The sequence below is a fragment of the Siniperca chuatsi genome, linkage group LG17 (assembly GCF_020085105.1).
Source record: "Siniperca chuatsi isolate FFG_IHB_CAS linkage group LG17, ASM2008510v1, whole genome shotgun sequence".
Classification (NCBI taxonomy): domain Eukaryota; kingdom Metazoa; phylum Chordata; class Actinopteri; order Centrarchiformes; family Sinipercidae; genus Siniperca; species Siniperca chuatsi.
The window spans coordinates 2,511,480-2,528,454 of NC_058058.1; the positions used below are offsets into that span (position 1 = coordinate 2,511,480).

The 16,975-nt window shown below is 40.1% G+C and overlaps 1 protein-coding gene across 5 annotated transcripts in view; it reads left to right on the forward strand.

Moving 5' to 3' along the window:
- Positions 1–16,975, forward strand: part of LOC122864481 (tenascin-X-like) — a 68,669-nt gene that overhangs the window by 22,692 nt on the left and 29,002 nt on the right. For all 5 annotated transcript variants that reach the window (XR_006375231.1, XM_044171943.1, XM_044171946.1 and 2 more), the window contains 2 exons: positions 13,825–13,978; positions 14,887–15,156. Coding sequence is in view for 4 of the 5 variants with exons in the window: in XM_044171943.1 (XP_044027878.1) it covers positions 13,825–13,978; positions 14,887–15,156 (424 nt within the window). In the remaining variant the exon portion in view is untranslated. The remainder of the gene's footprint in view (positions 1–13,824; positions 13,979–14,886; positions 15,157–16,975) is intronic.

A 16,975-nucleotide genomic window follows, 5' to 3' on the forward strand; every position in this document is an offset into this window, starting at 1 on the left:
TGAAGATGGCAACAACAAATTCTTCTCTTTCCCTGGAAAAGAATATTGACTCCTTTTGGAGATGTTTGGATAAAAATGACAAATTTAATATATTCTGATAAACTGTTCCTACCCTGACCTCATCGTGTGTGTGTGTGTGTGTTTCTACCTTCTCGTCGTTATCTAAACCATGACTTAATTACTCAGCAGCTCGAGAGGATTTTCCTCCCAAATGTTTATGAAAAACACTTGAAATTTCATCCTAAATATTACACACATACTCGGTTCACTGACTGCAGCTGAATGTACACAAAACCTGATTCCCCGTCTGCTTCAGATGATACACCAACAGGCCTAAATGTGCAGAGAGCAGAGGAACCGAGTGTAAAGCAAGTGAGAGGAAAGCAAATGAACATAAAGAACTAATTCTAAAAACAACAAGCACTTTGATTCATCATCGGCTCCAACATTTGGTACCAAATGAGTTTGTGTGTTTGACTTTACTGTGTACAAACTATAACTGACACAGTCTGGTATGACAGAACCCAACATACTGTAGTCTTGTCATTCCCAAGATAGTGCAACAAAAATAATTTAAAAAAGTATATAACACAACAAATAACTGTGAATGTTATGTGCACACAATTATTTAAGAGGCAAGATAATTAAAGTGTATACTATTGTTACAAACCTTTGTGAATAATTTAAACGCAACAGATTTTTTTACATGTAAAAATATGGAATAATGCTGAAACATTTCAATAAACAATTGAAATGAAACACACTCCAACCAGCAGCTGCAGTTAAACTGACACACAAAATGAAAAGTTTGCATTTGATAAAGCAGGGACGTCAGTAAATTAGTGATCTATAAGTGAATGAATATGAGTGATTCTTACAGTATCTGTTGTCCACAGCTGCTTTATGAAAAGTTTCTCCTTCAGTTCATTAAAACCCTGCAGCCATCTGAAGGCAGCAGGACAGATATATTGATAAATCTGTGGCCGTCCACTGTGTTTATCTTAATTAAATCACACGCAAACACCTGGCTGCTCCAAAATGATCAGAAACACCTCAACACACACCAGACCGGTCTGTTATAACTCTATTCTGACTGTATTCTGTCTGCTTATGTGGGACACATCAGATTATTGCGGCTCTGTGGGTCATTGCCTCTTTTCTAACTGTTTAATTTTTTATTCCTTAAATGCAAACGTCACTGTGTCACATCACTTACAACATGATTTGACTAAGTTGTGAAATACGGCAGAATTAGGACTGAAATAGTGTCGAACGGCTTCAACAAACTAATATTGTTTCCATTATTTACTCACAGTATATCACCCGTTTACTAATTAAAAGTTAAAAGCCACCTGCCTCTGGCTGCAGGTTTGTGATCCTGTGTGTTCACATCGTGCTGCTCTGCATCATCCGGACAACATGTCCTGGAAAAGTCTTTCTCCTCCTCCCGACTGAGAGTATTTATTAATCACCACACCCTCCGATTCATATTCCGCTTCATCCAGCCCGTTTGCACTTCGTGCTGCTGCACCCACAGGAACCAAAATAGCAGGTGGAGACGCCCAGACCGTCCTCACAGTGGTCTTCGTGCTTGTGTCATTAAAATAGGGTCCTCAAGGTCACATTCTGTACATAACAAGGAGGTAAAATGAGGTTTATGCAATGTAGAAAACATTAAAAAGGAAAACAAGACAATGATGAAATGGGATAAATAAATGATAAGAACACAACATAAAAATAAATTCAGGTTCAAGGTAACTACAAAAAGGCAAACTTTTAAAAGAAATGTAAAACATAAAGCTGGTCACTCCACAGCGACAGACAGAAAACAGCAACATCATCCAGCTGATTTAGAGGCCAACCACAGAATGATCTGGCTTTAAAATAATCCACAAAATAAATGTGGATTTATAAAGTGATTCTGTAACAAACATCCTGATGTTCATAATATTTCACGTTGGTTTATCCAAACATGAAACTGTTTGTGCTCACAGATCAACAGCACATTGTCGGGTCCAACCGCACCACGCTGGTTTATATAAGACACACTGAGGAGGAGGGAGAGCTGCAGACAGAAACATGTTAGGATGCAAGCACTTAGTCCATAAACACACACCTGTGAAGTTCTTGAAACCCTGCGTATATGTAATGTACTGTATAACCTAAAAGATCTTTTCTCTGGTGTCTTTCTGAATCCTCTTTGTAATGAACCAAAGTCAACTTCGAACTGGTAGAAAACAAGCTTCATTTCATTTTGTTGAAGCATGCAAAGACTGAAGATGTAAGAGTTAAAAACTGTCTCATCGCGGTCGGATGAACTCGTGTGTGTGTGTGTGTGTGTGTGTGTGTGTAACCACGAGGAAGACAGTAACACTTCATCTTCTCTTTTAGAAAATGTGTTGCATTTCCTCCGTCAGATTTTTATACTTATTTTCATCCCTCACAGGAACAGATCATTGAACAGAGAGGGTGTGTCGTTAGTGACAGCGCTAGCAACACAAACAGCATCAAATCACCACTCACACTGGTTGTGTTGGACAAACATGAACTGCAACATAGCAACAAAGTCTCTTTAGGAGGAACCAGCTCAGATTAACAACTCCTGTGAGTTTGTGACTAACAAGACTAACCTCAACCTGCTCCTCACGTCTGTCAGCTACGTTACAGCCTGCAGGTTTGGCCCTTTGGCTTTGACTGTCGATCACCGGCTGCTGCATCGTGGAGGGACTGCGAATGTCAGGTCACATGCAAGCTGTGTGATTTAGGCGTCACGACTGATCTGTCAAATTAAAATTAAATTATACAGTGTGTGGTGTTGAAGCAACACTGTCTCCTAGAAATTTATATCCAACTAATTTGGATATAAATTAAGTTTTGTAGGAAACACAATTCTGACTGGATTCCATTTTTTTATTAACATCATGAGGAAATGTTATTATTATTATGTTGATACTGAACATATCAGGAAAGTGTTCACTCAACTTATTTAATTTGTTTTCCACCAAAATATCCAAACTTGCAATTTAATATCTGCTCGTAGCAACTAGGCTACAGCGTTATTCAACTTTTTTTATGGTTATGTTTCGGCTCTGGCAGCACTTAAAGGTTAAGGTTCAGGAAAGATCATGTTGTTGGTTTAATACAAGTCTGCAGTGATTTCAACATGTTTATTAACATTTAACCAAAACCAATCTTTCCCTGAGATCCCTAACCACAGACGGGATTCAAGATGTGAACCCCGGTCTCTGGAGTCAAAGTCCTGAACTGTATGCGCCCACCAGCCACCACAACCTCCGCACGTACGGAAATGTAGCAACCTGCTGCCTCTGACCCTAATCCAGCGAGTGATTATGTTCGACAGCAAAACGTAATTGGGAAAACAATTTAGTACTATACAGTATAATAAAAAGTAATTTCTAGGAGACAGGGATGGCTGAAGGGTTCTAGTCCTTTACTCTTTGATCCAGTCGCTGTCCGTCATTAAATTATTTTATACATACATATATTTAGATATTTACACTCGTTGTGGGAGGAACAACGTTTATTCATGATGGACATCAGAAATATTGATATCCTCAGGAAGTGTAAGTCACACTGAATGATATCAATATGTTTCGTGCCTGTGTGTTCAGATTTGACTCTGAGAAGGAGTATACTTTTTGATGCAAATTGCAGCAATCGGGCATTAAGTGTTTTAAAGTACCTTACTTGCCTCCATGCGCTGTGTCGCAGCTGCTGCTGCAGCTCCAGCTGCTGGCCAAACTACAATAACTAACTTCCTGTTGTTTTTGGAACACCTGCATGCACCTGTCCCTTCACCGCACACAGGATCTTCGCCTCTAGTCGTTTGTCGGGTGTCAAGTCATGTAGATTTCAATAAAGTTAATATCTAATCCCAGTTTAATAAGACAACATTCAGTTCATCTTTTTCATGTTGGACACACCATGAGATTGTTCATCACTGACAAAATGTTTCATCTGCATACCAGATATCACTGCAACAGGCAGATTGCAATGACCTTTACTGAGCACTTTCACACAGGACCTTTTAGTTTTGATGACCTTTCCTGTACACACTTTACAGTTCTAGCTCCACTACTGGTAAGGCACTAAACAGTACTTCTGGTATTGTGGGGTGTAATGAACATGACCACCAGTATGAGGCATTAACTGTGTTTTTGTCTATAATATTGTTTATTTTAAGGACAAGTCTTGGACATTGAAAATGTTTGAAAAGAGCTGCTTTTAAAGCCTGAATGTTACGGCTGCCAGTGAATCAATGAGCTTTTCATCATCAACCTCTTCAACACACCATCAGATGTTATGAAACTATATTATGGTCATTCAGCGCACTGACCATTATTTCTCCTTTAGCTACATCAACCGGTAACCTCTGCTTCACTTGTTCATCAGGACTGTTCTCAAACATGTGTGATCAATCTGCAGCAGAAGGCATTAAAGAAGTGGAAAATTACTAATTGCGTTGGTATTTGTGAGAGTCGTGTTGAGGAGAGAGAGAGAGAGAGAGGACGGGCCGCCGAACAAAGAAAACACTCTCAACCTCACTTTTTAAATCAGTCAAAATCAAAACTGTCACTGAGATGAAAAGAAACCAACTCACTGCTTTAGATTACAGCGCACACACACACACACACACACTGGACAGCTTACCACAGAGGAATCACCTCACCGCACATGTCCTGGCTTCCTCTCAAACATGTTTTCTCACACACACACGACTACAGTGATCACCTCGTACTTCGACAAAACAGACCAGTGATCTCCCCGCGGTGACATCATCGAGGGATTAAGCCTCAGTAATGACTCTGAGAGGTTTGGACCAGAGTACCACCACCAGGAAACATCCACACCGCCCACAGCTGGAGAGACAGAGAGAGAAAGACATGATGGATGGATGGATGGATGAATGTGGAGAGATTAAGAGTTGAGAGACAGAGGAAGTGATGGAGAGACGCCTGAAGAGTCCTGCAGAGGGAATAAGACTGGAACTGATGAGAGGATGTGATGAAAACAACTTTATGAACCCACAGAGAGGAGAAATCATCCTGACTGGAGTCCATGTAAAACAGAGAGAGAAGGAAAAGAGGAATGAAAGAGAAAGAAAGACAACACACAAGACACACAACTTGAATAAGGGTATTTCCCAAAATGTCATACTATTCCGTTAATACTCCATCCTTTCGTTTATTCGAGTCCAGGTGGTGGCAGTAGGCTAAGCAAGGTGGTCCTTCTTCCTCCAGCTCTTCCTGGAGGTTCCCAAGGTGTTCCCAGGCCAGATGGGATATGTCATTCCTTTAGCGTGTTCTGGGTCTGCCAAAGGGGTCTCCTCCCAGTTGGACGTGCCCGGAAAACCTCCACAGGAAGAAGTCCTGGAGTCATCCTGATCAGATGCCCGAACCACCTCCACTGCCTCCAGCAGCTCTACACTCCAAACTCCTTCTGGATGTCTGAGCTCCTCGCCCTGGATCTAAGGCTCAGTCCAGACATCCTGCAAAGAAAACTCATGCTGGCTTCCTGCATCGCATGGAAGTATTAAGGTGAACTGGATACCAAGTTTAAAGATGGCGCCCCATGTATTCCTATGAAAGTTGCTCACTGGGCGCATATGCTGAAAAAGTCAGTGTGCATCACGGGATGAACGCAGAAGTTGCGACACCGAGTGTGGCCACTACACCAAAATCACTCCCAACCCAAAGAAAGCAATCCACCATTTTCCAGCAGAGTGCCATGGCCTCAGACTTAGAGGGTGCTGACTCTCATCCCCATCGCTTCGCTCTAATACTAGCAAGTGAACAGTACATTTAGACTGACAGAACTTTGGTGACTTTGACATCAAAGACCACTGTTTGTTTTCTGTTTCCTACCGACAGTAAACGTAGATCAGAAAACTAAGAATTATCCTAAGAATAATTTTTGTGGCGCACCCTGGTGGCTAAGGGGTTAAGGCACCGACCATGAACCGCAACGCCTCTTGTTTGCTTTCAGCCTTTGTTGCATGCAATTCCCTGTTTCTCTTTCCCCTCATTTCTCTCCTGGAGCTATGAAATAAAGGCATAAAAATGACCATAAAAGAAGAAAAACGATTTTTCAGATCATAACAGTTTTGGAAGGCGATCAAATGTGTCATTTTGGAAAGCTATGTAAAACTACATATTTTGCCGTTTTGTTTGGATGACTTATTGCAGCAGACACATTGTGAGAATTTCAGACTCTGGACTTTCTTTGGTCTCCAAAGATCTTAATCAGTCATCAGTGGATCATGTCTCACAGTGTGGTCTAACTGTTTTTAAACCGATGACCAAAGAATTCCCCGTATTTCTCTCACAGTTGTTACACAGTGTTTATTAGTCTTAAGTTGGAGAAGGACAGAATAGAAGACAATAGAACAAACGAGCAGAATAAAAGAGAAAAGATGAAATTCAGAGACAAAACAGTCGAAAAGGTCAGAATGAAAGCAGAAGAGCAGTGAATGAACAGAACGCTTGGAGGTGGAGAGGAAAAGATGCAGATGTGGGATGCTTGTTGCTACGGAAACGTGTAAACACTGTCAAAAACATGGCAACTGCCAGAGGGATGACATCACCACCGGCCCACAGCTGTGACACAGAGAGAGAGAGAGAGAGAGAGAGAGAGACAGAGAGAGAGAGAGGGGGAAAGACATGTTTACCAGACCAACAGATAAACAACAACAGAGTGTCACAACATCAACAGCTGAAGTGAGGACAGATTGTCAGCAGGGAGAGAAGATTCGTCTCTGAGGAACAAAGAGAACAAAAGAAAGAAACGAGTCTGAGTCTGAAGAGAACATCTGGCTGAGAGAAACAATGTTCAAGCAGTCTGATGAACCACATTTACATCCGACAGATATTTATTGTTTCCAGGTCTCACCATCAATGAAGTACGTCAAAACTGCTCTTTAACATTTTGCTTCTCAAAATAAGAAGCGTCATTTTATTGCTGATTTCATGATTAATTAAATTGCCCCTCACACGTTCCCAGAGCCCAAGTCGACGTCTTAAAATGACTTGTTTTGTCCAACCAGAAGTCTTAAAACTAAAAAAGATGTTCAGTTTACATGTTGCTTAATATATGGTGTAAGCAATCAGTCCGTTATCAAAATTATGATCGATTAATTCTTTTGTCGTCCCATCAAATAATTGTCTAATAGTTTTGGCATTAACATTTTTTACTAACTGTTAAATTCTTAATTTACCCATAAATATCTCTTTATCTTTAAATGTAGAAAACTTGTTCCACACTGCATCAAAGTATCACATATTAGAAGTTACATGTTTACACTGAATTCATTATATTCAAACTGAGGACACCAGGTTTTTAATGCTTGTAGCAATTCACTGCATGCATCGTTTTATCATCTCCACTAGAATAAAAAATAATATTCCTATTGAACAAAACTTGACCAAACACCATGGGTTTGTTGCGGTGGTGCCACTGGTTGGTCTGGTAGACTTTAGAGGTTCATAGTTTCCACTTTAGCCTTCAGAATTTGGAAGGAAGTCTGCAGTGGTGTTCTTACTTCCTTAATTACAGACGTGGCAGGTTAAGAATATAAAAACGTGATATTTGTAACACAGCTGGCCTCTGAAATCATTAGAAATCACAGCAGGTTTACTTTCTACTTCTACTTCATTACATCTCAGACGGAAATATTGTACTTTTACTTTACAAATTAAGATTCTTTCACACAAAACATACGGAAATGTACAAGGACAGCTGAAATGATTAGTCGATTGACAGAAAATTGATTGGAAACTATTTTGACAATTGATAAACATTTCATGGTTCCAGCTTTGCTTTAAAATATTTTGCTTTTAATGATTTGAATGTTTTGTTAATAACGTTGAGGTTTGGACTGTCGGTCGGACACAACAACATTGTGAAGGCGTCACTTTGGGCTCTGGGTCGTCGTGACGGCATTAATCACTGTTTTCAGAGTTTTTACAAACCAATCAATCAATCGATTAATGGAGAAAATAATCAGCAGATGAATCCAGAATGAAAATAATCGACTACGAAACAGTTCAACATGAGCTCCAGCTCAACCAGCTGCAGCAGCAACATCCTGCTTTACATTACTGCACGAGGAATAATAATCTAATGACAGAATATATAACAGCCACAGGGACATTTTTCTGCTTTGAGTACTTTAAGTACATTTTCCTGATTATACTTCTGAATACTTCCTCCATCACTGATCAAAGCTGCTCACTTGCTTGATTCTCTCCTGAATTAGAAGGCGGTGAGGTGCAGTGTGGGTTACTTCACGTTGTTTTTGTGCCTCATAAACAGTCTCCAGTTAATGACGTCTGTCTCATTCATATGGATGTGGATAAAAAGGACACCCGTCCAAGATGACCAGTTCAGTGGCAAGAAGTGGAGACTCTGTCAGTGGGAACGATGAATCAACCCTCAGCACAAGCAGCAGTGTTGCCCGGCAGTGGTTATCTGAGCAAAGTGCCGTTAATTTAGAACTAAATTGCAGTTTTATTTTGTCCAGTTTTCTGTGGATGAATCATCTGAACCAAATTCCTGAGAATAAATCAGTGGTCAGTGTAGTTCAAGCAGGTCATTCATTCAGCAGTTGTTATTAAACTTCAGCCTGAATCACACTCTGATGCGTTCTGCAGTGGAGTCAACTGAAAACTGAAGGAGAAGCGTTTCCTTATTTTTACGCTGGACGATGTCAGTGTTTCCCAGATTGTTCTGTATCTTTAGGAAAAGTTCATCGCTGTGGACGGGAATATCTCAACTTCTACCGGATGGACGGACATGACTGAAATTCATCGTCCCAGATGATTAATTCTAATGACTTTGGTGATCCTCTGATTAGCATAGTGATGTTAGCGTTTAGCTCAAAGAACAGCCTTACAGAGCTGCGAGCGTAACCGTATGCTGTATATTTGTTTTTAGCTCTGACGGAGGTTTGTGCCGTGATATCAGTTCATGGATTATAGTTTGACTGTAGAATATGTTGTTGATGTTTGAGCAGTGAGTGCGATAGTAAGTGTGGCCATGCTTACCGATTTACAACTTGAATGACCCACTGATCATCAGCGGTGGAAAGTAACTGAGTCCATTTACTCAAGTACTGTACTTGCACTTTACTTGAATATTTCCATTATATGCTACTTTATGCGTCTCCTCCAGTGCATTTCAGAGAGAAATATTGTACTTTATACTCCACTACATTCATTTGATAACTTTTAGCTACTAGTTACTTTGCAGATTCAGATTAATAATACAAAATATAATCAACAAAAAAAATTATCGGTTAAGACTTTATTGATCACCAGGGGGAAGTGCACAAGCCACCCAGCAGTATATAAAGTAACTAAACTTAGCCCCACATTTGCCAGCTGCAACTTTAAAGTGCTGAACACATTTTTGCATCAATAATTATAATCCAGTGATATAATATATATAATTCTGAAATGAGCCATTCTGCATAATGAGTAGTTTTTACTTTTGGTACTTTAAGTATATTTTGATGCTGATACTTTTGTACATGTAACTTGTATTTCTACAAGTAAAAGATCTGAGTACTTCTTCCACCACTGATGTACACACTATGTTGGGTGTTACATCCAAATCCTACTTTTACACCAAAAATTCTTTTAAACCAAGAACCAAACAGAGAAAAAGTCCTTGAGGAGAATCTTCTTTAGAGACGTTGGTCTGCAGGTTTATGATGGAAAATAAACCTGAGAGTCACCCGGTGGCCCAGTTAGGCCTCCTCGTGTTCAGAAAGAACCAAACATCATCATCCCTGAACGCCCCACAGAGACGCCACAGAGCCTCGACTTATTTTAAAGCGTATCATGAATTTATTGGAGTCTCAGTTTTAATGATGTCACCCTCATTCATATGGAAATGGTTGAAAGCCTTTTGACACACGGACACTGATCCAGGACGTCCTCTGGAGCTCCAACGCCAGGCAGCCAACATAGTAACCAACATGGCAACCAGCTGTGGTCCATTTACTTTACAACACGGTATCCATTCATTAGAAAGTTAAAAAAAAAAAATGTCAGCCCAGTACTCCCAGCTGAATAATTGTTGAGTAAGCCTCAGATTTTAATTCATGGGAAGTTTCAGGGTTTCCAATAGATAAATTGAATAATAAGAACTTTGTGCAGCATGAAATGATCCTGACTTAAATTATGGGAATGAGTGAACTGAAGAACAAACACTGAACACAGTGATTATTGTCATTACAGATTCTGTGGTGACAGAGATACAAGAATAATTTCTAATTGTGAGTATTTTCCCCCCAGCTGTGACACAGGTTTCATGTTTTCTAATTAGACTGTAGAAAAACATGTTTTTAAGCCTGGAGATTGTCTTTGACTGGAGCCATGAGGGTGAAGCCTGGGATGAGCTTAAGTGGGCCGGACAAGCAGCAACTAACACAGCTCACTGTGACAAAGCAATCAGTTAAAACAACAAGCCCCAAAACAGGCCGGTTTGTGAGTCTTAAAGGAAAAGTTTGACATTTTGGGTAATACACTTATTTCCTTTCTTGCCAAAAGTTAGATGTTCAGATTGATACCAGTCTCGTGTCCGTATGGTAAATATGTAGCTACAGCCAGCAGCTGCTTAGCTTAGCTTAGCATAAAGACAGGAAACAGCTAGTCTGGCTCTGTCCAAAGGTAACAAAATTCACCTACCAGCAGCTCTAAAGTTCATTAAAGGAGCAGTGTGAAGGATGTGTGGCATCTAGTGGTGAAATTGCAGTTTGCAACCATTTGAATACCGCTCGCCTCACCCTCCCCTTCCAATCGTGTAGGAGAAACTACGGTGGTTGAGAAACGACCCTATCCATACCTGCCAACATTTAGGTTTCAAAATATTGGGGGTTTTTTGCGGCTGTGTTAGTTCAAACTGTTCAGTCAGTTCAGTCCAACTCTGCTTAAAATTGTAGGTGTATTTAGATTTTTAGCTAGAACGCCATCCTGCCTAATGTTAGCTGGCACGTCTGTCTGCGCAGAGAGCAGCTGCACACACACTCCTTGGATCGGGTTGTGGGTTGCCAGGTTGCGGTGACAGATGGGTTGAAATTGTATGTAGTGTGTGGATTGTGTGTCTAGACGGTGTTTCATAGACGATATGGAAACTTGGGTGACATCAGCTAAACATCCATAACTTGGATCTGTGTATGACGATTATTCATAATAAAGGCTGAGGGCCAAGCAAATTAAGGGAGTTTCCCGGAATAAACAACAAAACAGGAGGGCGCTGAGAGATGGCCTTGAAATACGGGAGAAACCCGGGAAAGACGTGACCGTTGGCAGGTACAGCCCTATCTATAGCCAGTGCTTGGTTTGTCTGTTCTGGTCTGTAGAAACATGGTGGTGCAACATGGCGGCCTCCGTGGAAGGGGACCCGCTCCCTCTGTAGATATAAAGGGCTTATTCTAAGGTAATGAAAACACAACGATTTTTATTTTCAGGTGATTATACACTAATGAAAACATACTTATGAATATTATATTCCATTTCTGTCAATACGTCGTCCTAAATGTTACACACTGGTCCTATACTTTGTTTGTTTAATCTGTACACAAACTACAACAAAAGTGTAAAAATGACAAGTTGTGGTTTTATTGAGGGTTATGTGCCAGACTATTTCTTTGTCAGGCACAGTGACTTACCTCAGGAAGTGAATAATCATATTTCCCAAATGCTCTATCCTCTTAAAGGCCAACTGAAATCACATTTAGTTATCCCTTTTTGTAGTCACAAATAATGTCAACGTTATTATTAAAAGGAAGAATAAAAGGTCAGAAATGCGCCTTTTTGTCTCAGCCGAATGGAGGGGCGTGTCCCTGTCTGTGTTTGATTGACAGCAGCTGGCAGAGTGCCGGTGTTACACCTTACAAAACAAACTGCTGTACATTTCATGGGCAGACGGCGTGTTGTTAGTGGTATTAGTGGAGTAAGAACCACACCAGCATCTTAATGGACCCAAGTGACATTTGCAGGTATGTTTACATGCTGTTTAATGCGCTGCAGCTGAGCAGCTAATTAGCTAACTAGCCTGCAAACTGACGTTAGCAGTGCACTTTTCACCGGTGACTGTTTGTTTGGTGGCTCATTCAACGAGCTGAGGTGCAGGACAAGATGTGTGTTCGTGTTTGTACGTTAGATAAACAGGAGGCTTTAGCATGAAGCTAATGTGGTTGTTGAGTCTTTGGCTCTTGTGTTTTGTAGCTGCTGATTGGCTCAGTGTGACCGTCTGCTCTGCCTATGATACTGAACACTGACATCACTGCTTTATGCAAAGATTTGATTGGTTATATCGAAATAAGGTCTCCATCTATTTGGATGAATACAATTTCTGACTTTGGCAACTCCTAGTGGGGGTAGTATCATTAAAAGACACATTGGTTGCATTACATGCCATAACTTATGCCATCAGAATCATTTTAAAGATGCTATATGACATAAAAATTCTTTACATAGGGGCTTTAATGAAAAAGCTGGAGTCAGCCACTAGTGGCTTATAGTGTTATTTATCTTAGGTTTTTGTTTGAAAAGAATCCACGAATCAGTGTTTATTTTGAATATTGAAAAGCATATTCAAGAATAAGATTTTAAAAATATGTCTTATAAAAACATTTGGGTGAAATTACAATTACAAAAAAGCCATTTGTAAACATCATTAATTGTCTTTTTGACTTACTTTGAACGCTCCTTTTTGCTCTTTTTTTCTTTTCACGTCAATACAGAGCGTCATCTTGCAGCAGGAAAAATCCACGTCAATCATTTCAAACTTTTATTTTTAGAAAATTGGATTTAAAATTGGCTTCATGGTCCCAGCAATCACTGAATATATACAGTAATGTCAACATTCAATCACATAAAGGAAACTTTGTGATTGCAGCACAAGAAACACAACAAGAAGAGTTTCAGTGACATCACTGTTTTCCTTCAGGATTGTTTCTGTTCTGCTTCACTGACTTTAGATTTTGGAAACTCCAGAAAGTAAAACTACAACACAACGAGTATCTCTTTGCCCACACATGTCGATGCCCCGCAGATAGCACAGTGTTTCCACTCTTACTGATCAGGCTCTTCATGCACCCTGATGATGTTTACGTCTTTATTTATTATTTTTTTATTACTGGGAGTGTGTTTGTATCCCTCAGCTGGCCAAACTTAAAGTCAGCGTACGACTTAAATCAACAAGCAGTTTGAAGAAAATTTAATGGAGTTCATTATCAGCTGTCAGTGTGGGAGGAAACAGGAGAAAACACACCCTCTACTGGTCATTGTGCAGCAACTGTGATGATGGATCAGATGTGACACTGTGAGAAGAAAGAAGAAGACGAACTCTCAGAAAACCCTGAGAGCAGATTAAATGACGTTACTTTTTGCTGTGCATCTGCAGTGCACCACCACATCTCGGTCTACATCACAAATACGTGGCAAATTCTGCAAGCATGGAAATATGTGTGAAACTGACCAGAGTGGCCAAAAGGTTGGACAGATTTACAAATTTTAGCAGCATTAAGCAGCTGGACTTGACAGAATTCATGCAGACTTTTACTGACTCTTTAAATGCATACACAAAACATGCATTATCCTATTGCTTGGCATTATGCACAGGCTGACCGAGGCTCTGCAGCGTCATTGAAGTTCTGGGGAATAGATCCATATTGGATTCACTCTCTGAACACAGTGGAGCCTGAATTTGTCATGTTTCCTCTAATTTATTACACCTGATGGATGCAGTACTTTTAATAAATCTCGAAAATGTGTGTTTTTTGTCTGGCCCAAACAGAAGGAGAGTGACCAGCAGATAACTGCGCAGGTGGAGGGCAGCCTGACCACCTTCACTCAGACGGGCCTGGCAGCCGGTCAGGAGTACACCGTCAGCATCACCGGGGAGATCGACGGCAGGAGGGGAGGCGAGAGCTCTGCTGAATTCATGACCCGTGAGCTGTCTATATTTATTTGTCTTTTATTATACAACAAACACATATGATCCTGTATTTTTCTTCTCGGGTAATTTGAACAACAGTAAACAGTAGAAAATAGTTTTTTAACATCTGGATGAAGGTTGTAAATTACCCAAATAACAACGGTTAGAATATACTGTATATAGAGATGTAGACTATAGAATTACTTGTGGTCAGTCAGTCATTAAAGTCTTGAATTATCTTTGAAAATGTTACTTCATTGGCTGGTTTACAGTAATAATGTATTTCAGAGTTTCACTGCTACAGTACTGAAGTGGTATTGTGGGTGTAACTTAAATTTTAAAACTGAAAACATTAAATTCTCAATGAAGGATATTGTAAGCAGTACAAAATATATACTACACCCTGAAGCATATTGGTATGAATATCTGCACTGAAAAAGCCCCATTCATCAAATATGGCATATACTGAAATCTTAAATATATTGCAGTTGACAGTAATGCTTACAAATGTAAAATGTCCCTATAAAAGTGCAGCTTCAAGTGTACTAGTTAGAAAATGGAGCTTCTGACCAACATATTGGCTGTTGTGAACAGCTCAAATCGCCAAACTGGCAGAGAGAGTTTAAACATTTCCCTCTCGCTGCCCTTCCTCTGAAAGATGTAATCTGTGGCAGCTGCAGGGAGGCTGCCCAGCGGCCGACTGCAAACAGGAAGACTGAGGTTGCAGAAGTGTAACTGTGAGTTTAGGAAAGTAAAGAAGAAATGTGCTGAGCCAAGGTAAATTTAAGGTTGAAAAAGTGGATGCTTGTGTACCCACTTTCTCCCATGAACTCACTCCCACAGCCACATGTTACCTGGTAGAATAGAGACTGTAAAAACTGTAAATTGTATATATTTCTTCTTCTTCATCTTCATCTTCAGTCATCTCTGGTCCCACTAACCTCCAAGTTGTCAAGACGACCTCGACGTCTGCGGTGGTCCAATGGGAGCAGTCGCAGGGTGAGATTGACAGGTACCGTTTGACCATCACACCCAATGACGGAGCAGGGAGAAGTCAAGAAATGACCATTCCAGCCGGCCAAGACTCCGCCCACATCCGGCATCTGGAGGCGGGGCGTTTGTATGACATTATACTCGTGGCCGAGAAGGCCACAAGTCAGAGTGAACCAGCAACCACCAAAGTTACCCCCGGTGAGTAGTAGGACAAGTATGTCTGAACTTTTGAGGTCAATGAAATTCCCCTATTAGTCAAAGGATAAGATAATAATAATAATAATAATAATAATAATAATAATAATAATAATAACTTTATTTATATGGTACCTTTTAAAAACAAGTTTGCAAAGTGCTTTGACAGACAAGGCATAGCAGAAACAGGATACCCAGAGGGCAATATCATAGCAGAAAGCCAAACAGAAATGCCAAACAAAGCAAGACAAAAAATTAAGACAAGAAGACAACAATGAAAAACATGACAAAGGAAATAAAAACAAATGGAAACAAAGCAATAGAGACAAATAAAAAGCTGACATCACATAAAAGCAAGTCTATAAAGATGAGTTTTAAGAAGTGATTTAAAAGAAGTCACTGATTCTGCGAGCCTTATCTCCTCAGGCAGGTCGCTCCACAGTCGAGGGGCCCTGATGGCAAAAGCACAGTCACCTTTAGATTCAAGCTTCGACTTTGGAACGGCCAGAAGGGCCCCACCTGAAGATGGCTGCGAGCTGGCTCATATGGGGTCAACATTTCCGTTATGTAGCTTGGGGCTAGACCCACGCATGCTTTAAAAGTGATCAGTAAAATCTTAAAATCTATTCTAAAATGAACAGGAAGCCAATAGAAAGAAGCCAGAATTGGGGTGATGTCGTCTGTTAAAACCAGTGAGAAGCCAAGCTGCTGCATTCTGAACTAGTTGGAGGCGAGAGAGTGACTTTTAGATAGTACTGATCTTTAAAACCTTTTCTCTCACAAAAGTGATACGTAAAATACTTCCATTAAAGCAGAATGTAAATCCCACACACAGAAGAACTAGCTGCACCTGAAGACATACTGTAAATACTACTTTTAAGTCACATACTCACACACTCTCAGATCATTTTCACTCTCTGGGAATTTGTGTCTTCTGTGGCAGTAAAATACGTTACACAGGCCATCAGAAATTGGGCTTCCTTAAAAACTTTAAGGGCTGGCTAATAATATACAGACTTGAAGTAATTCGCTAGCGAAGCAACAGTAAGGCTACAAACATGCATAATGCAACACTTTTGTAGGTGCCGGTATTCTGATAATGTTGGATGGTAATGTTGTGAATATGTAAATATCTAGTCCTCAAATATAATATGACCCCCACTTTTTCAAATGTACTTTCCAGAAAGAAATATTGTTTTTATATTCGGGCCAATGCTGTAATTTGTGATGAGATTTGAAAATATTAATATTATTAAAAACACATAAATGAGCCACACTGTTGCACCGGGTGACATGTTCCGTTATTACCATGAACAAATACACTGTAGTTTATTTTGACTCAGTCCCACATACACCGTCCTGCTTCACCAAATACTGACTAGAGCACCAAATGTGGATTAATCCACCGCTGCAAATAGTCCCCAACAAATGCACTATTTCCTCCTGTTTGTTTGTCAAAAACTACAGTGACCAGATGTTTAGGAAGTCTTTTTTTTATTTAAACTATATATTTGTGAGCGGCTGTTGTGAAAAATAGATAGGGATAGATAACAGGGACTTTTATCACAAAGAAATAATAGGAAAAACTTCTTCAGCATAAGTTGCATTGATAGATGCTTCGGCCTGGTTTGTGCTAAGTGTTTCTTGTCCAGACTGTATTCAGTTGAGAACAGACTTGCTCCAGCTAAGTGAAAGCAAGTGAAACTTTATGTGTCCAGACGCCTCATTATTCAATGGAACACATGATATAAAATGCATTAAACTGACTAAATGTTGAAATGAGAAATATTCTTTAAGCTGCTCTGTTTTCCTGATATTCTTG